The sequence below is a fragment of the Schistosoma mansoni genome, chromosome 3, assembly GCF_000237925.1.
Source record: "Schistosoma mansoni strain Puerto Rico chromosome 3, complete genome".
NCBI classification, from domain to species: Eukaryota; Metazoa; Platyhelminthes; class Trematoda; order Strigeidida; family Schistosomatidae; genus Schistosoma; species Schistosoma mansoni.
The window spans coordinates 23,678,624-23,700,661 of NC_031497.1; the positions used below are offsets into that span (position 1 = coordinate 23,678,624).

The following is a 22,038-nucleotide window of genomic DNA, read 5'->3' on the forward strand; positions in this document are numbered from 1 at the left end:
GAATAGGAAGAAAAATAGAAAGGATTAATGAACTGGAAGAATCATACAGAATGTGAAGGACCAGTGATGGGAATTTGCAAATGAAGTATTCAGTGTATGGCTCTCATATGCTATCAAGAGGTTCTGTAATTTGGTATTAAAATTGAATTGATTGTCCTCCAAATGAGTTCTTGATCATAACGTTACTACTAATATCAACACTAATATAGCTACTCTGTTTATACTTGTAATATGCTACGGAATAAGTTGACATTGAATTAATTTTAGAGATAATGATACTTTAACAATTTACACATTGTCAAGGTTCTGCATAGAATTAGCGTCATTTTATACAATATTATAGTAATCATTGCTATACAGAGCTGCGGATACACAGAAAATGGTAAGGATCTCTTTATCTGTTTATAAGTCATTTACATATATTTGGTTAGTGATCCTGATTCACATATCAAGAGATGTATACCACATTATTTCCATTGAAAACTCTTGAATTGTATTTGGTTAGACTTTTACGGATTCCTTTCGACTATTACAATACAAATGAACTTACTTACTTACGCCTGTTACCCCTCATGGAGGAGCATAGGCCTTCCATCAGCATTCTCATTCCAACCTTGTCCTGGACAATCCTTTCCACTTCTTTCCAGTTAACATTCATCCTTTTCATATCTGCTTATACTTCCTGATGCAATGTGTTCTTTGGCCTTCCTCTTTTCCACTTCCCTTCCGGATTCCAAGTTAGCGCTTGCCTCGTGGTGAAGTTTGGTGATTTCTTTAATGTATGCCCTATCCACTTCCAACATGTTTTCTTAATTTCCCTTTCACCTAGATGCTGGTTTGTCCTCTCCCATAAAACGCTGTTGCTGATAGTGTCCGGCTAGTGAATGTTGAGTATTTCGCGTAGGCGACTGTTTATAAATACTTGTACCTTCTTGACGATGTGTGTAGTAGTTCTTCACGTTATAGCTCCGTACATTAGAACAGACTGTCTTGACGTTCGTAATGAAGATTCTTACTTTGAAGTTAGTTGAGAGTTGTTTTGAGTTATGTATGTTCTTCAATTGTAGAAATGCTGTCCTCACTTTGCAATCCTCATCTTTACATCTGCATCAGATCCTCCTTGTTCATCGATGATGATGCTTCCCAGGTACGTGAACGTTCCCACCTCTTCCAGAGTTTCGCCATTAGGTGTGATTGGGTTAAAGTTCTCCGTGTCGTTTTTGAGAATCTTGCCATTTCCTTTGTGTATATTGAGGCCTATTGATGCAGAGGCTATTGCTAAATTTGTTGTCTTCGTCTGTATTTGTTAATGTGTATGAGATAGGAGGGCTAGGTCATCTGTGAAGTCCAATTCATCTAATTGATTCTTAGATGTCTATTGTATTCCGTGCTTCCCGTCAGATGTCGAAGTCTTCATAATCCAGTCAATCACCAGAAGAAAGAGGAAGGGAGAAAGTAGGCAACCTTATCTGACTCCGGTCCCTACCGGAAATGCATCTGTCAGTTGTCCTACACGACAGTAGGTAGAATTCAAAAGTAAATTCGTTTAACAAATTAAAAAATTAACCTGAAACTTTCACTGATTACTCGATTTGACTCTAAGTATTCCTGCAAATAATTCTGATTTCTAACACTCCGAAAAGTAAAACTTTTCGATAATAATTGTAGTTACTTTATATATAAATATTGAAGGTTACAAGACTTTATTACTTTACTTTAATTCTTATTTAGTGAACGCTTAAAGCATAGTGAATCAATATTTCGTCTATCTGAAGAAGTGGATAATCAAGTTAAACTTTCAGAAGAAGCAGCACGAATTAAAGAAAGAGATATAGCAATGAAAAAATTTTCAGCTGAAATTGAAGCAAAATCAACACAAATCAAACAATTGAAATCAATGATCAAAAATCTTGAAGAGGTTAGTTTAAGGTTTCATTTTTATTATATTATAATCTGTATTATGATTTTTCATTTAATAAAGCTTGTTCTATATAACTTAATCAAATCTAGCATGGATAGTCATAGTGTAGTGAACAAGACCACGAGTGGGGAACGATCAAATGTAGCTAGGCACGAAATTACAGAATATCTCACTAAAATCTGACAACCATACAGTGAATAGTTAATTTGCAACCTATCAATCAATTATCAGAAAGGGTTTTTGTGAAGATTTAGTGTTTTCAAAGTTGAAAGCGTGAGTCAATTGAAGCTAGATCACCAGGGAAAACCTGGAAGCAGTGGGCAGCCGTTTCATCCTCATTGACTTCAAGAGGTAAATCCAGGAGTTCTAGTGAGAATCGGTGACAAGTGGAGTTCATTTCAGGTCTGTTGTGAGATAGGAACTCACTAAAGACGATTGGTGAACGGTTGCTCAACTTCTTGGATTGGTTGGAGTTAGACATTAACACCGTTGGATGCCGACCGGCTCAGTGGTCTAGAGATTAAGTGCTCTGACGCGAGACTAGTAGATCCTGGTTTCGAATCTTGCGAGGCGAGGTCATGGATGCGCACTACTGAGGAGTCTCACAATAGGACGAAACGGTCGTTCAGTGCTTACAGGTTTTCCTTGGTGGTCTAGCTTCAATTGACTCACGCTTTCAACTATCAATCGATTGTCTCAATTTTGACTGTTCCTTCAGCAAATATCAGTCCGTCGTCTCTGATTTCATTGTTCACGCATTTTTAGATCAAATGCGTTCCGTTCCCGTTCTTTCGTTATCAATCTTCTACTGAAATGCATTCAATGCCCGACCATCGTAATATACTACTTATATGGATATAAGTAACCCACACCACAATAGGATATGTCACACTGGACATTTCCAGTTTTATATATATTCATTTACAAATCTTGTTTTTTCCATTTTTTTTTATATAGTAGTCTATCGGTTAAGTGCTCACGCGCGAGACTGATAGGTCGTGGGTTCGAATCTCGTGAGGCGAGATCGTGGATGCGCATTGCTGATGAGTCCCACAATAGGACGAAATGGCCGTCTAGTGCATCCAGGTTTTCCATAGTGGTCTAGCTACAATGGATTCATGATCTTAACTATATAAAATTACTAAAATCTCCACAAAATCCCTTTCTGATAGTTTAAATTGTTTAATTAGGTTAATCAAGCACACACTTGAGCTTATATGAGTATGTGTTAGTTATTAAACTTTATTCCTCTTAAAAGTTTAGTTAGTAGCATAAACTTGAGAAACTTTGAATGAGCATCTATTTTATCCTTCCTCTTTGAGACTAATTTATGAGCTCATATTCTTACTGAAAACGAGATTTTGAAGAAGCTTTTAATTCATTTAGTTGTTCTACTGATAAATCTACTTTCTACAATAGCCAAAAATAATTAGCTTGAAAGCTTCTACTTATAATATGCCATCAGAGTCAAGAGTTTTTATGTAGAGAAATTGTCAACACCAATTTCTTTTATTTTTTACTTTCTCTTTTGATTAAACACAACTTCTGTTGATAGAAAAGGAGTCGATAACTGGTAATGATATCTTAGATGTATATTGTATCTATTTAATTCATTATAAGGATACTTTTGTGGACCTATATCTGACTTCAGTAATATCATATGATTGATTTTTATTGAAATATACATGTCACCAATCCTCGTATATAATCATCGACTTAAATTATGTTAGTACATAACGGAATTGAATAAGTTCATTATGTGAATGGATTTTGGATACGTATATTTTGTACAGTCTTTGATCAGAACAGACAATCAGAGAGACGGAGCAAAACAAAATGACGCGCAGTGGAGAACGCATGTAAGCCAACTCAATATAACTAAGCATGAATCGATATTTATAGTTAAACAAAAATAAGTTACAGACATGCGATGCATAGAATAAAACTTGCACACACACACACACGCACACACTCATATCAAAACAGTCAAAGTTGGTAAACAAATAATTAACAACGTCAAAATGCGACTCAAGAAGAATGAGAACATCGGCTTGTCCGGAAGCTAGAATAAACTACGTAGGCTTGACATAGCAACCGACACTGCAATACCTTTCCGTTACTTCGAGAAAACTATTATAAATAACAGGAATACAACATAAACTATATTAAAAGCTCTTTCTTTTTCAAACTAACCATGTAAAATCTTTAGTAATACCAAAATTTTAAAACGATATAGCCATCTTAAATAGCCTCAATGATCCTGAATTCTACGTTATTTTTCAAAAATTAAATAAATGTAAATGATTAGATGAAATACAATCAATATTACAAAGGTTCTTAACCGCTTAAGGAAGGGTTCAAGATATCTGTATGTTATATAATCAATGATTTCACTGTAGCTTAGGATACGAGTTCACCCTTATAAAATGAGATATTTATAGTTTCATTACAACTTAATGTAATATCAAGATGACACACGTAAATCCATAATATTTCGGCTTGAATACAAAGCAAAATCAAAAAGATATTTGGATCTTGATGCAATTAATATTATATTGAATTATGATTTAGGACCACAATGTACATTTTTATCTGAGCTACTAAAACTTTCGATTCATCGATTTTTTTTTTCTTTTCAAGTTCACTATTATCTTCTTATCGTATTTCCATGCTCTTTTTAACTAAATGATGTAATGATTATACCCTCACTACAAGAACTGAAGTTCTTAGGTTCGATCACCGGAAATCCATGCATTCATAACGGTAAAATGTTTTTACCGAAACAAGATGACTTTTCAGTGTTCCATGGTTTTAAATATTACGTGAAAATTCTAGAAATGTACAACTAGAGGGATTATTAACTTTAATAGTTTGTTTTTATTTTTATTCAAACACATAAACATTGGTACAAGGGGGCACCAGATATATATGCACCACACAAATCTCATTTGATTTGTGTGAGGGCTGTGATATTGACCGCGTGCCCAAACCGAAGCAGGTGGTTTTCTTAGGGGGCCACACCCCGAGCCTCTAACCCAAAGGTATGATCTACAAGGCAGTGTAGCACAGTGAGGAGATGCAATCCCATGGTAGCCGGTGACCAACGATTGATTCATACGCCATTTGTTCCCTCAGGATTCTAGAGCTCTTGTGCACCATTGGTCTGGAATCAGGGTTTTCCAACTCCCCTAGGTGGACCCTCCGTGTCCACCAACCAGGTTAAAATGCCGGACACTCGCTTTTCGTTCTCTCAATTTCATAAACAACAGTAATGCTGTTAGAAGGCAGTGAGTAGGACTTCCCTGTCAGAGGCTATATACGCGTGGCCATGTGGGAGCATTTCTAGAGGGAGAGGTGACTCTCCTCACTCTCGGCCGTACCAGGGCACCAAGGAGCTATTTAAAGAAAACCATGGTTTTTATATGTTACATATAATAACACTTTCAATTCATGATAAATTAAACTATTATTGATTAACTTTAACCCTATAACCATTACACTATATCTAATATAAAACCTGATCATATATAGTAATTTCACCATACATCAGGTTTTAGGATGAGAGTCTGTATTTCATCACATAATTTTTATCTTTATAAACTTATTAACATAACTACAGAAAAGCGATTAACAACAAAACTCTTAATTAAAATCCAAAATCATTTCTAAAACATTGACAGTGATCATCAGTAATATAAGCTTCCTTTATTAAGTATTGTTATGTCCTGATGTCAATAGTGAATGGTAACTTTGAGATCCATTTATGGACCGATATTATGCTTATAATTTCTATCGTATATTTGCTAAATAACTAAACTATTCATATTCGTGTCCCTTTTATTATAAGCTTTATTTTGATCTATAGACTATTATTATACCATTTACTATTCTTGAGTTATCCCTAGTCTATTAATTGCTGCCTCCAACATTCACAGTCACATTTGGCTAAATCTTGTACAAATGTTATTTTCTATTTTATGGTGGGATGTGGTCAGTTTAACTGGTATATGAACTCAGTATGTTTGATGATTCATACCTCAGAGGCTGGTCTAAACTTAACTGACTGGGCTAGGTAGATGCAGGACCGACAAGTGCTCTTGACTGTTCGTACAATTTTCGTGTGTCACTGTTCCAATCGATAATTCGCTGCTCTCTAATTGACGGTTTTATCACGTCATACATTAACAGGGCATCCACTTGATCACCAGTTATAACAAGTATGATAGTCTCGAACAATCTGATCACACATATACTTGTTAAGAACATTTATATATAAAAATAAAAGATCACATAAATTTATTTAGTATTGTTTGTTTGTATCTTTCAGTTGATGTTTAGGACTGCAACTGGTCAGTCTCTTATTGGCCATATGTTCATACTGTGTTGATTGCCTCGATATAGCCTTAATTCACAAGCATTATAGGCAAAGATGGATAGTGGCTGGCAGTGGAATCCAGGACGCGCAGTATGCACATATGTGGACCATAAGAGCCTGACCAGTTGCAGTCCTAAACATCAATGGGAAGATACAAACAAACAATACTAAGTGAATTCAAACTCCACCCCATTGCACAAGTAGGTTACTATCAGGACTCAGTGGCTAAGTGGATAACGTGATGACGTTTGAAGCGAACAGTACTGGATTCGAGTCTCAGAGTGAACATCAACTCTGAGATGCAGGTACATTCAGCTGATGAGTAACAAATAGGACGAAACGCGCGTCGAACTGGATTCCACTGCTAGCCACTATCTATCTTTGCTTATAAAAGATCACATAGTTCTAATAATCTTCGTCTTCTTATTACACTATCTTAATCTATCAAAACCACTAACTGCTTTTAGTATGATAGTAATCACTATCATTGTCTCTTAGACACATACTTATCGGTTCATTTATATATTTTTTATACTAGCAAGATATATATCCGAATGAATTCAATCATCAAAATCTGATATATAAATCCAATGAACAAGATGATTCACGTATCATTAAATTACAAATGAAAATTTTACAAATGAATCAAGAAAATTCTAATTTAGAAGAACAATTAAATCATATCAAATTACAATTAACACAATCACGTTCAGAATTTAATGCTGTACGTCATAGTTTAAACAATAAAAATCATGAATTAGAAGAGTAAGTTGATGAAAACTATGGTTGATTTATTCCGATTTCATTTGTTCGTCTTGATAACTGTCACACGGTAACACCCCCAATGGTGTATAAATCAGAAGGTGAATATGAAGTACTGATTGCGTATAGATATCCAGAATTACAGACACGTTAATAAAGCATGAAAATGGAATCGAGTACATATGCGTCACACAAGTCATTTGATTTGTGTTTGGGCTGTGAAACTGCCCGGATACCTAGATCGAAGCAAGTGGTTTTCTTAGGGGGCCACACCCGGACCCTTTTACCTAAAAGTTTAATCCACAAGGCAGTGGAACAACGTTAGGAGATGCAGTCCCATGGTAGCTGGTGACCAACAATTGGTTCATACGTGATTGGTTCCTTCAGGATCTTAAGCCACTCTCTCTAAAATGTACAAATTATTAAATAACTTTGAGTGGTAATCTTTATTTTGGTAATATTCACTTTTCTCAATGAAGTAAAATCCGAACACGAATTTTGATATGCATTATAAACTATAAATGTAACAAATCGATTCAGTCAGTCAGCTACAACGTAGAACCAGGCACATATATGCATCTGTCCAAGTTGCCATACCTCATTAGCACAACAAGATGAACACCGGATTCTTAGAAGTAGTTAATTTAGTGGTGGTAATATTTAAAAGAAAGATTGCATATAAGGATATAGTACGGGAAGAAAGACAGATATGAGGCAATTTTAATCTCAAGGTTTAAGGGAAGATAAAGAGTGTATACACCTACATCATTGTGATCGATTCTGAGCCATGTCACCTAGAGTCTCCAACCATTGGTTTTGATAGTCACGCGGACCCCAACCAAGTAGTCTGCATCTACCGACATGGCTCAAACTAGAAGTTAGTGACTTCAATGACTGATGTTACGTTTTGGTCTGGCCGCCCCTAACTTTCTTCCATTAGTCTCCAACACTAGTCAGCATTGCGCGTCGTGGCAATCGGTGTTCAGACATATGTAACAACACGTGGCCTAACCATCTCAGTCGATGAAGATTCATAATCTCATCAACTGATTTACCATCATTCCCTAATCGATTATAATAATGCTTTGACGAAAATGGGTTTTTTTCACAATTTTTATAAAAAAATTTGTATTATCCAATATCTCATATTTCGAATATTATTTTAGAACTTGTATTATTTTATACAGACGTATGACTGCCTTGATTGAAACTGTCAAAGAGAATTCTGCATTAAAACGTCAAGTTGGATTACTTCAGTAAGTTTGATTTGCCTTTGATTAATGACTAAAATGAATTATTATAGGTGAATTCTGCTATTAAATCAAATATTGTGTTTTTTCAAAATATCATATTACATATTGTTAAAACCTAATTCATTTTTGGTCTTCTTATAAGACATTTTGATTTATAAATGGTTAGTAATCTTATATATATATTCCTATGTATGGGGATAGTATGCTACTTATATCGACATAAGTAGTATATGACTCTAGTCAGGAATAGAATATCTGACAGCAGAAACTCAAAAAGATCGAGGCGGAAGGAACGGGAACAAAAAGCAATTGGTGTAGAAATTCAGGAACATTGAAGTCTAAAAGGATTGACTGATATTCACAAAAGAAACAGTCAAGTTTGAGACAATTGACTGACACTGCATGATTTTCAAATTTTCATAGTTGAAATCATGAGTCAGTTGAAGCTAAACCACCATGGAAAACCTGGAAGCACTGGACGGCCATTTCGTTCTATTGTGGGACTCCTCAACCACGTCTGTTGTGAGATAACAACTCACTGAAGATAATTGGTGAACGGTTGCTCAAACTTCGTGGATTGGTTGAAGTTAGATATTAACACTGTTGGATGCCAGGTCACTGGTCTATCGGTTAAGTGTTCTGGCGCGAGACTGGTAGGTCCTGGGTTCCAATCTCGCGAGACAGGATCTTGGATGCGCACTGCTGAGGAGTTCCACAATAGGACGAAACGATCGTTCAGTGCTTCCAGGTTTTCCATGGTGGTCTAACTTCAATTGACTCATGATTTCAACTATGAAAATACTGAAATCTCTACAAAACCCCTTCTGATTATTCTCAAATTTCATTAAGGTGTTCTGGAGTTTTATGTACAAATACATTAAATTGTCCACACTGGTGTTCTCATTCACTACAATAGGAATGAAAATATAAAATTAAAAGGCTCTTTTTAGCAACCAAACTTTTTGATCAGTCTCGTCAATTGAACGCTATATTCGTTTCTTAAGCTATTCTGGTAACCCACAGGCTAGAACTACTCAGCGACTTGAACACCAGAGAGAAGGCGCACGTATGAGAGAAACACTTTACTCCAGGGTTAATCTTTGTACAGAAAATCATGGGTATTTATAAATGTTAGCGTTTGTTAAATCAACATCATATTTCAGCCAATCCGTTAACAACATTTTATGCTACCGACCAATAGTAGCACGCCACGTTGGAACTCTAGAATGTTCCATTATACCCTGATTGGCTAGGGCTCTTCGGCTCCTTTTTGGGCCTCTGGAGGTTCCGTTGAAGTCCCCTGGAAGCCGACTCAACACTTTTGACACCATCACAATAAAATTTAGTCAACTTATTGTACAATAAGATTAAATTATAAATTCAGATACTTTGTAGAGATCAAACAAAATCGCTGGATACATGATTTATGCTAGTTGATACTAGTAAGTAATTTCCACCTGAAATCTTCAGAGAACAGATACCTCCCAGTAAGATTCTTGGTCTCACTACCAAATAACGGAGTCTGAAGACTTTAACCCATTACTAACTTGTTATTGAATTAAAATATCTCTATTGTTTCATCACTAAGGTGTAACGAATGTAAGATACGATCCTCTTTAAAATAATCACTGAAAAAAACCTTTTCAAAATATTTTAATTTAGATGCTTTCTTTTATAAGCAGAGATGATGGCTAACAATAGAATCCATGACTCACATTTTGTCTTTTATAATTTAATAGTAATAACTTTAGAGGGACAAAATCATGGTGAAATGATTCATTGGAAAGTTTCACATACTACTTGCTAAATAATAAATACTAATTAAACGACACAACACCTCATTTAGCTTTGATGAACATGGTCCGAGTTATCGATATAAAATATTAAAATTCAACATCTCTAGTAGAGTTCATAATATGAACTGATTCCTTATTCAAAATGCAACTGTTGAAACGAGTGCCTCCTTTATACCTTTCCAGTTGCTTTCCACGGTAGTTCCTTCTCCATTGAGTAGATCATGAAAGGCCTGGAACCTGTTGCTGAGGGCTATCTTGAATTTGCTGAGTTTGTCTGCATCTCGAAGAAAAGCCGTATTAAACTTTGTGATGGTGTCCGCGCCGTTGTCCGGTGCTTCTTAAGTTTTAGTTTCATCTTGGTGACCAGCAAATGATGATTGGATGCTATATCAGCTCCTCTTCTGGTTCTCACATCCTCCATCGTCCTCCTGAACTTTTTGTTGATGCAGATATGGTCGATTTGATTCTGTGTAGTGTGATCCGGTGAAATCCAAGTGGCTTTGTGTATGTCTTGTGTGGGAATATGGTGCCACCTATGACCAGTTTATTGAAGGCACATAGGTTTGCAAATCTCTCACCATTTTCGTTCCTTTCTCCCAGTTCATGTTGTCCCATGACGTCTTCGTATCCAGTGTTGTCCATTCCAACCTTGACATTGAAATCTCCCATTAGAATGGTCAGCTCCTTGGTTGGGCACTTCTCGAAGATCGACTGCAGCTTATCGTAGAATTGGTCTTTAGCGTCTTCATTGTAGTCGTTGGTAGGCGCATAGCATTGGATGACGTTCATTGTAATGCCCTCTCTCTTTGTTTTGAAGGAGGCTTTGATGATCCTTGGTCCATGAGATTCCCACCCAATAAGTGCATTTTGTGCTTTTCTGGACAGCATCAATGCAACTCCTTGTGTATGTGGGGCATTTTCTTCTTCATGACCGGAGTATAACAGAAGTTCTCCTGAAGACAGTCGTTGTTGTCCAACCTTTGTCCAATGTGTTTCACTGATTTCAAGCACTTCCAGGTTGTATTTTCTCATTTCTGCAGCAATTTTGAAGACTCTTCCGGTCTCCCACATTGTTCGGACATTCCATGTACCTATAAAAATTGTCGCTCTGGTTGTAAGAAGGTGAATCGGCCTCATGACTTCCGAAGGAACTCGGCTTTCATCATGAGACGTCATAATTATTCCTTCTACTCTCAGGGCAGAGTTTAAATGGTTTGAATAATTTTTTCTGATTAGCGTTTTTTTAGCGAGTTGATTTTCTACGGGATGGGTTCGCTAACTCCATGCCCAACCCTCCTCCTTTACCCGGGCTTGGGACCGGCAGTAGCCCCCGGAGGAGCTACAGGCGGAGTTAAGCGAATACTGCGGTATATATATATATATACCTGTTCTGAGGTCGCTTTGATTTATGTTTATTGTTCAGTGAAATCAAGTATATCTATGAAAAGCCTAAGGTCTGTAACGTCGATCAGTGTAATCGATATATATTCCTCTTTATCCTTTGAATAAAAGGACTCAAGGCTATTACAAGTTAAATTAGTCAGAAACATGTGCAAGTGAAGATGAGTATTTTCAAAAAAATTTTGTTTCGACAATTCAAAAATTAGATAGATAATAATGGAGGGACTCATTTTAATATTGCTTTGTTTTATACTGAGGTTTCTGTAGCGGAATCAAATATCTGATATATAAAATATAAAGATTATTGTCACTTGAGTCTTATTTTTACAGTATACATCAAGGACTGATCCTAGAGAACCATTGAAAACGAGTTCTTAACTTCTAGACCTCTTAGCTGGCAACCAACGATGTGTACATCCAACCAATCAATTCGCGATACTGTTACTTACTTACTTACTTTCGCCTGTTACTCCCAATGGGCCGCTGACCAGCATTCTCCAATCCACTCTGTCCTGGGCCTTCCTTTCTAGTTCTATCCAGTTTTTGTTTATTCTTTTCATGTCTGTCTTTATTTCTCGGAGTAATGGCGATACTGTAAGACCATCTTTTATTGAATATGATAGATAACTGTTACACACCCGATATGGTAAAATCCTATTTCGCATATCTTCTCACTAGATCTCCTGGAATAATATATCAAAACTTGGCAGCACAAAATTATTGTTAGTATGGTAGATTTGGATGATCATAGATTACATCGCTGACTGATCTTAGTTATTCTATGCTATTTAAAGTATTGTATATCCTAGCTTTTGATCTCGCTTCGGCGGTACATATACAACATATCCTAGCTTTTAAACATAATGTTTTCCGAATATCGACTCTCCTAATAAATTGTACAAAAACAATTACTTTTAAGATGATTTTATCAATACCGATGTGGTTAAGTATACTTCACAGTTTTAATGAACTAGTCCAGTCTACACTGCTAACAACTGAAACATTGAACCACATTATTTTCAGTAGTTTACCTATTCGTTTACTTTCTTTTGACTAAAGCGGTAACTTTTTTGGGTTATACTATCGTTTCTTTTTTACTTTTCAAGAGATATCAACAGAAAGTTATATGATGCTAATGATGATTTTTACAATATGTTTGAAAGTTATCCGGAATGGTTACGTAAAGAATGGAAAGTTGAAGATATCAAACCATCTTCTCCAATGATTGATTCTAGGTTTCGACGAACTTCCACAGAATTTAAACTAATCAAGTCAGTTGTAAAGAAGTTCAATGCACATGATTGTGAGGCAAACATTTCAACTTATGCGTCCTGTAAAAATGATCAGACGGAAGAGTTAAGATCTTCATCATATGGAAAAGGTTACTGTGTTATATCAAGATGTGACCAACCAGATTGTTGTTGTTCGAAATTCCATGGTAATGGAGGTAAATAATCAATTCTCATGAATCAAAGTTGAATAAAACTAACTACTGAAAAAAAACATATACTTGGCATTAGGAGGGGACCAGGTGATCTGATCAGGAATACATAAATTAAACAGTTAATATCCATAAAAACAGTAACTATGTTTTATTATTCACCAATTGTATAAGAGAATAGAGCTGATTCTACAACCATGAAAGGCTAGCTATTTTACTATTTTGTCATAGATAAATAATTGAGTTTCCTGATGAGAAAAAGTAGATGAATTACTACATGTAGGATTTGTAAAGAACATAATGATAGTGTAGTTACCGTTCAACAAGCTATCAATAACTCTTGAATAGCATTACCTTACTAAGCGTTAGTGGACTAATATCATCCATACCAAATAGATCAATCAATCACCTAGTCAGAGGTCATATAAAGGACATTCATTGTGTATGCAAGGATAAACTAAGACACCTTATATTGCAAAAACAATTAAGGAAACAAGATAAACTTATTTGTCCCTTATAGAATAGTTAAATGAATCACTTCCAAACTAATTGGGTAGCTCAGAAAATTGCGAAACCATCAACAGTGCTTGAGTATTTATGGATGGATTATACAGGACATCCAGATATATAGAATGTATTTAAGCAGAAATTACAGACTATCTCACTATATTCTCATAACCATACAGTAAACAGTTAATTTGCAAAATAACAATCAATTGTCTCAATCTTGACTGTTCCTTCTGCAAATATCAGTCCATCTTCTCTGATTTCATTGTTTATGCATTTTCATACAGATTGGACTTCGTTCCTGTTCTTTCCTTACCGATCTTCTGCCAAAATACATTTTATGCCTGACCATCACCATATACTATTTATGTGGTTATAAGTAACCCATACCACAGTAGTCCCTGTTTTATGGATTTATAGTATATTTCTACTGAAACATGAAGAATTCTCTTTCAATTGTGAAACAATTCTAAATTGTTAGGGATGTGTGTCATTTAAAAGAAAAGAAGAATGCAATCCTACCATCGGTTTATGACTAAATATTCCATAATCATCAAATCCCTGGAAACGTTTCTATATTTGAAGAAAGTTTATTAATCAAAGATGGATAGTGGCTAGCAGTGAATCCAGTTTGACGCGCGTTTCGTCCTATTCGGGACTCACCAGCTGGATGTACCTGCATCCCAGAGCTGATGTTCACTCTGGGACTCGAACCCAGTACCTTTCGCTTCAAACGCCATCGCGTTATCCACTCGGCCACTTGTTTGTGCAATGGGGTGAAGTTTGAATTCACTTAGTATTGTTTTGTTTGAATCTTCCCATTGATGTTTATAACTGCAACTGGTCAGTCTCTAACATCAACTCTGAGATGCAGGTACATCCAGCTGACGAGTCCCAAATAGGATGAAACAGGCGTCAAACTGGATTCCACTGCTAGTCACTATCCATCTTTGCTTACCATGTTTGTGAATTTAGGCTACATCAATGGGAAGATTCAAACAAAACAATACTAAGTGAATTTAAGTTTATTAATGTTTTTTTCATTCTTAGTATTTAAAGGAAACGTTATTTATTTATACCATAAATATATATTCTATAGATAGTGGATTATCAAATTGTATGAATGCAAATGAAATAGAATCTGACAAAGAATCAAAGTATCATAATGTGAAACAACAAACATTATGGGTAAGCCATTTTTAATATAAGTATTCAATAATAAAAATATAATGTTATTGGACAGAGTAACGATAAGCAATAACAGGCAAACTATTGTAATGCTCGAATAGTTTAAAATTACTAATATCCAGATACTAAATTTAGATTTAACTATATAGATCAGATCAGATTATTAAACACAGGTTCATGTTGCTTAGATAAGTGTTATCATGTTTAGCAAATTAGGAGATTTAGAACCATTTCTCATAAACTGAACTGACGTTAAATAGATCGTTCTTCAGTCGGTTTCATTAGTTTAACTTAGGCACATTTATTTGTGTAAAGTCATGTTTGCTGCACAAAGGTTACATATTTAATCTCTCTTCCATTAGTGATCTCAAAGTTAACATTAATATCCGCATATAAAAAGTTTTTGTTCAATCTGAATATCTATACATGTACCACCAATTACTAGAATACATTGGACATATAGTTGAGATCATGGGTCAATTGAAGATAGACCACCATGGAAAACCTAGAAGCACTGGACGGCCGTTTCGTCCTATTCTGGGACTCCTCAACAGTGCGCATCCACGATCCCGCCTCGTGAGATTCGAACCGAGGACCTACCAGTCTCGCGCCAGAGCACTTAACCGATAGACCGCTGAGCCGGTCGGCATCCAACGGTGTTATTGTCTAACTTCAACAAATTCACGAAATTGTGCGACCAACTTCCATTGTGCTGAGGTAGATACCTATCTCTACCTGACATGGATTAGCTCCACTGGTCACGACTTCTCACTAGAACTCAAGGAATTACCTCATGGTGCCAGTCACTAGTAAGTATATGATCATTATAGGACATATTCAACAAAATATATTTGTTTTAAGTATCTATAAAATAAGATCCTCATTTATTGGCAATAAGAAATGACTTTAATATGATGGAAGCTATAAAATGTTTAAAAATCTAAAACAAGGAGAAAATTAAAGTCCATTACCCTTAGCATTTCATTGATTTTCTTTTAAACTTTTTTTCAACTAAAACTAAGTTTCCTATTATAGAATAAAAAAACAAGACCATTTTCATTCACTACTTATACTTCATATGTTGATAAACTAATTTTATGTACATATTGTGTTATATCCCGAAGAGAATTATGAATGGTAACTTTTGAGGTTTGAATTATTTTTTCTGGTTAGCGTTTTTCTAGCGAGTTAGCTTTTCTACGGGCGGCAGGACCTGACAATATACCAGCAGAAGCACTGAAGTCAGACATTGAAATAACTGCAAACATGCTTCACCTTCTATTCAAGAAGATTTGGGAAGAGGAACAAGTGCCAATGGACTGGAAATTAGGATACTTCATCAAGATACCAAAGAAAGGAGATCTGAGCAAATGTGAGAACTACAGAGGCATCAGTTTGTTATCAGTACCAGGAAAAGTTTTCAACAGAGTGCTGCTGAATCGGATGAAAGACGCAGTAGACGCCGAACTTAGGGATCATCAGGCTGGATTCCGTAAGGATAGGTCGTGCACAGACCAGATTGCGACACTACGGATCATCGTTGAACAATCAGTTGAGTGGAACTCATCACTATACATCAACTTCATTGACTATGAGAAGGCGTTTGACAGCGTGGACAGGAGAACATTATGGAAACTTCTTCGACACTACGGAGTACCTGAGAAGATTGTCAACATTATCCAAATCTCATACGACGGACTACAGTGTAAAGTCATGCATGGAGGACAGCTGACAGATGCATTTCCAGTAAGGACCGGAGTCAGACAAGGCTGTCTACTCTCCCCATTCCTCTTCCTTCTAGTGATTGACTGGATTATGAAGAATTCGACATCTGACGGGAAATACGGAATACAATGGACAGCTCAGAATCAATTAGATGATTTGGACTTCACAGATGACCTAGCCCTCCTCTCTCATACACACGAACAAATGCAGATGAAGACAGCAAATGTAGCAGCAGCCTCTGCATCGAAAGGCCTCATAATTCACAAGGGTAAAAGCAAGATTCTCAAATACAACACGAAGAACACTAAACCAATCGCACTTGATGGCGAAACTCTGGAAGAGGTGGAAACAATCACGTAACTGGGAAGCATCGTTGATAAACAAGGAGGATCGGATGCAGATGTAAAGGCGAGGATTAGCAAAGCAAGGGCAGCCTTCCTACAATTGAAGAACATATGGAACTCAAAACAACTGTCAACTAACTTCAAAGTCAGAATCTTCAATACGAACGTTAAGACAGTCTGTTCTACTGTACGAAGCTGAAACGTGAAGAAATACTACATCCATCGTCAAGAATGTACAAGTGTTTACAAACAGTTGTTTACACAAAATACTCAACATTCACTGACCTGATACTATCAGCAACAGCGTTTCATGGGAGAGGACAAATTAGCTTCCAGCTGAAGAGGAAATTAGGGAAAGACGTTGGAAGTGCATCGGACATATATTGAGGGAATCACCGAACTGCATCACGAGGCCAGCCCTAACGTGGAATCCGGAAGAGAAGCGGAAAAGAGGAAGGCCAAAGAACACACTACGCCGGGAAATAGAAGTAGATATGAAAAGGATGAATAGCAACTGGAAAGAACTGGAAAGGAAGGCTCTGGACAGAGTTGGATGGAGAATGCTGGTGAGCGGTCTATGCTCCTCGACGAGGGGTAACAGGCGTAAGTAAGTAAGTAAGTAAGTAACTTTTGAGGACTATTCATAGACCAATATGATATGTATATTTCCTATTGTATAACTGTTAATCAAGCAAATTATTCATATTTTCGTCCCTCTTATTATAAGCTTTATTTTGACCTATAGACTATTATTATATGTTTTGCCGTTCTTGAGTTATCCCCAGTCTTCCAATTATTATCTCCCTTATTCACAGACACTTTTGACCAAATCTTGTACAAATGTTATTTTCTATTTTATTGGTACGATATGGTCTGTCTGTTTGGTATATAAACTCAGTATGTTTGAAATATAAGGCTTCATACCACAGAGGCTGTTCTGGACTTGACTGACTGGGCTAGGCAGATATCAGGACCGACAAGTACTCTAAACTGCTCGTATGGGTTTCGTATGTCATCGTTTCGATCGATAATTCATTGCTCTCCAACTGGCAGGAATCATCACGTCGTATATAAACAAGGCACTCAGGCATACAAGTTATAACACATTGAATGAATACTATGAAATATCAACTATATATATATACTAATTTTAGCAGAACTAACTATTATTAGAAATTTAACTAAGCTATTGACATAGTTTACAAACTTTTTACCGACTATTTTGATAAAGTTTCATTTTATTTTTTCTTTCTATATTTATAGAATTTTCTAATCATGCATCAATGATTTTGTACAACAAACATTTTAATAAACAGTCATGACAGTAATTGTTTTATTAGTTTTGTTCTAAATCATTGAAGCTATTAGATATTTTATTTCATTTAAAAACTATAATCGGATAAAAGCAAAGATGTATAGTGTCTAGTGGGACGCACATTTCGTCCTTTTTTGGACTCGTCAGCCAAATGTACCTGCATCTCCGAGTTAATGTTCACTCTAGGACTCGAACCCATTACCGTCCGCTTCAAACGCTATCGCGTTAACCACTTAGCTACTGAGTCCTGAAAGACACCTGCTTGTGCAACTGGGTGAAGTTTAAGTTCACTTCGTATTGCTTGTTTGAATCTTCCGATTGTTATTTAGGACTGCAATTGATCAGTCTCTTATTGGCATATGTGCATCTTGTGCGGACTGCCTCGATATTGCCTGAAGTCACACAAAAGCAATGATGGATAGTGGCTAGCAGTGTAATCCACTTTGTCGCGAGTCACTTCGTTTTATTTGGGACTCGTCAACTGGATGTACCTGCATCTGAGAGTTGGTGTTCACTCTAGGACTCGAACCCAGTACCGTTCGCTTCAAACGCCATCAGGTTATCCACTTAGCTACTAAGTCGTGATAGCCGGATAATTTGAACGATATTTTACTAAAAATCGACCATTTATTTAGATTTTAAAATATTCCATTAAAATATTATATATATCTCCTAAATGATGTAAAAGAAATCATCCTTCCAAATATGTTATGACTTTCTTTACAACTTTTATAAAATTATTATAGTATGCTTATTTTAAAAGTATGAAGAATAGATATCATTTATTGGCTAACATTGATCTTGAAGTCACTAACCTCTAGTGTGAGCCATGTTGATAAATGCAGACTACTTGGTTAGGGTCCGCGTGACCATCGTAACCAATGGTTGGAGACTCTGGGTGACATATGTCCCATATGTCTTTCTTCCTGTATTATATCCTTATATACAACCTTTCTTTTATATATTACCACCACTACATTAACTAATTCTATGAATTCGGTGTTGATCTTGTTGTGCTAACGAGATATGGCAACTTGGACCAATGTATATATGTTGTAGTTGACTGACTTGACTTACTAACATTCATCTAACTTTCTGAATTTATAACAGGGAACTAATCTTTTCAAAATATCGGTTTATAAAAGATTTCATATTGATTTTATTGAATTATTATTATTTTTTTTCCCATGAATGTAATTTGAGTCTCTTAGCAACTAAAGGAATATTTTTAGTTTTTTTTTTATGGGAAATATTTCTTCGATTTATTTGTTTTTCAAATTAAAGTGAAAGTGTAAAAATAGATAATATTGATGATATTATTTTCTTTAAATAAGGTAAAATGATTAAAACATTATTTAGATATTTTATTAGTAGTATAACTAGTTCATGTTAGAAAATTCCTTTGATAAATATCATTTATTTGTTTATTGAATGTCTCAATATTAATGTATTATTTAATGGTCATTGGTTGAACAATAGTCTTATCTTCATAGTTGAAAGCGTGAATCAATTGAAACTAGACCACCATGGAAACCTGGAAGCACTGGACGGCCGTTTCGCCCTATTATGGGACTCCTCAGCAGTGCGCATCCATGACCTCGCCTTGCGTGGTCTAGCTTCAATTGACTGACGCTTTTAATTATGAAAATACTAAATCTCCACAAAATACACTTTCTGATAATAATAGACTTATCTACATTAATATACCATAAATGTCATCATTTATTACTACAAAGTAGTTTTTTTAATGATAATCCTATCGCTATTTTAAATGGATGTTACTATTGTGCATCCTTGTCAGTAGTAGGACTTCCAAAACAGTAATGTATTATGATAAGTGGAGTTATAGAATCTTGAATGAATCAATCATCGATCCATTCATGATTTTAAAAACTCTCTCATAAGAGTCTATGCATCACTGAAGAATTTGAAGCGCTTACAACTATTATGTAATTGTTCCATGACAATAATCTTTGTTAGTGATTACTTCAATTTGACCTATTGATTACACATAATTAAGTAAACCTAACGTGAAATAATTAAACAACTGGGCTGTCAAATGTTTTTATTCTCGTTACGTAACCATTTTTAGGAATAAAAAACCCCAAGTACTGTTGAAATGACGAACAACAGCGTCTAAGGGCGAAAAAAAACATTTGACATAAAGGATGACCGAAATTTCGCAAACCTGTCACATAAAACTGTATTATACTGAAATTCCTGGTTAAAAAAATTGGGTCTTTTCAGTTTACAATATAACTTGTACAAGAACCCTCGTGCATACACACGTTGAGGATATTTAAAAAAGGTGATAAAATTGGTCTCTATTGCTTATGAGTCATATTAATAAATCGTGAGAAACATCATATTCTCTACCGGAAATCTTCCGCCCTGTGACGCTCAAACTGTCAACATATACTTTTACCCTATGAGCTTTTACTCTTTAATAGAATGAAGACAGATGTATTTGTCATTTATTTGTCCTGGATGTATTTCAATGTTTTGGTAATTTTGTTTATCTTTTGTATTCTTTTAAATTATTAATATAACAATATTCTTTCTTGTTTAACCCCACATGATACTAATTTAATGTGTTCTCCCAAATTCTAATCTTCTGAATTCTTTTCTTTTTTCTCTTTCCGAATTTATTTCACTGGATTATACTCCTTCAATAACACCTTCAAACACTAATCTTTCGGTTTAGTGCTTATACTCTTACTACTTCTACCACTATAGGATTTGAATCGACAATCGGACCTCTGTGTGGTAATGTGGTATGTCAACTCGAACTGATGTACGTACATACGAAGTTCTACGTTATGACTGACTGACTAATGATGACCCAGGTCTGTTGGGAGATATCAACTCACTGAAGACATTGGTGAATGGTTGCCCAATTTCCTGGATTGGTTGAAGTTAAACATTAACACAGTTGGATGCCGATCGACTCAGTGGTCTAGAAGTTAAGCGTTCGAGCGCGAGACCGTTATGTCCTGCGTTCGAATCTCGCCAGTCGGGATTGTGGATGCGCACTGTTGAGGAGTCCCATACGAGGACGAAACGGCCGTCCAAAGAGACTAATACTTACATTCATAATAATAGAACAATCTTCAAAAAGGAAATTGTTATTCAGAGATAAACTTATTAATAGTTTACTGAATGGGAGTTTTGTGGAGATTTTAGTAATTTAATGGTTGAAATTATGAGTCATTTGAGGTTAGACCATCATGGAAAACCTGGGTTCGAATCTCGCGAGGCTGGATCTTGGATGCGCAATGTGAGGAATTTCACAATAGGACGAAACAGCCTTCCGGTGTTTTTAGGTTTTCCATGGTAGTCTAGCTTCAATCGACTCATGATTTCAACTATATAAAAAAGTTAACTGAACGTATGAAATATTTTCAGTTCTAGATGTAAATATTTTCAAAATACAAGTGAAAGTAGGATGGTTAAATTTTTAAAAAAAACAGTGGAGAATATGAAACAACTTTAAACGTACTTACTTACGCCTGTTACCCCTCGTTGAGGAGTATAAGCCACCCACCAATGTTCTCCATTCAACCCTGTCCTGGGCAATCCTTAAACAACTTTAAAACATTATATATATAATGATGTTTTTCAATACATAAAGCTTTTTGTTAAATTTGACAAAGCTATAATCATTATTTATTTATTCAATTCCCTGCAACTGATTCAGTAGTATATACTGAACAGAAGGATATAAGTTATATATAAGTAAAATATAAACCATTCATCGATTGTTAAACTTGAATAATACAAGAACAATGAATGCAGAAGAATGAAGTAAATTCATTTATTCTATGGATTCTCGTCAGCTGATTACAACCTGAAAACAATAGTAATAATTAAATTCACTTCGTAATGTTTGTTTGAATCTTCCCATTGATGTGTAGCACTTCAGTTGATCCGTCTCTTATCGGAATATGTGCATACTGTGCGTATTGCCTCGATGCTGTCTTAATTCACAAGCATTGTAAGCAAAGATGGAT

At 35.6% G+C, this 22,038-nt stretch overlaps 1 protein-coding gene and 1 non-coding gene across 2 annotated transcripts in view; one reads left to right on the forward strand and one right to left on the reverse strand.

Annotated features, from left to right (window-relative positions):
• Nucleotides 1-1,897: 1,897 nt before the first annotated feature.
• Nucleotides 1,898-22,038, forward strand: part of Smp_132500 (putative rab) — a gene marked incomplete at both ends in the record, with an annotated part of 38,580 nt that continues 18,439 nt past the window's right edge. The window contains 4 exons of the mRNA XM_018799719.1: nucleotides 1,898-1,918; nucleotides 6,835-7,061; nucleotides 8,225-8,314; nucleotides 12,615-12,955. Of these exons, the coding sequence (XP_018651480.1) occupies nucleotides 1,898-1,918; nucleotides 6,835-7,061; nucleotides 8,225-8,314; nucleotides 12,615-12,955 (679 nt within the window). The remainder of the gene's footprint in view (nucleotides 1,919-6,834; nucleotides 7,062-8,224; nucleotides 8,315-12,614; nucleotides 12,956-22,038) is intronic.
• On the reverse strand, nucleotides 14,151-14,222 carry Smp_tRNA_00885_Pseudo_TTG.1.1. Its single transcript has one exon. It is a non-coding gene (tRNA).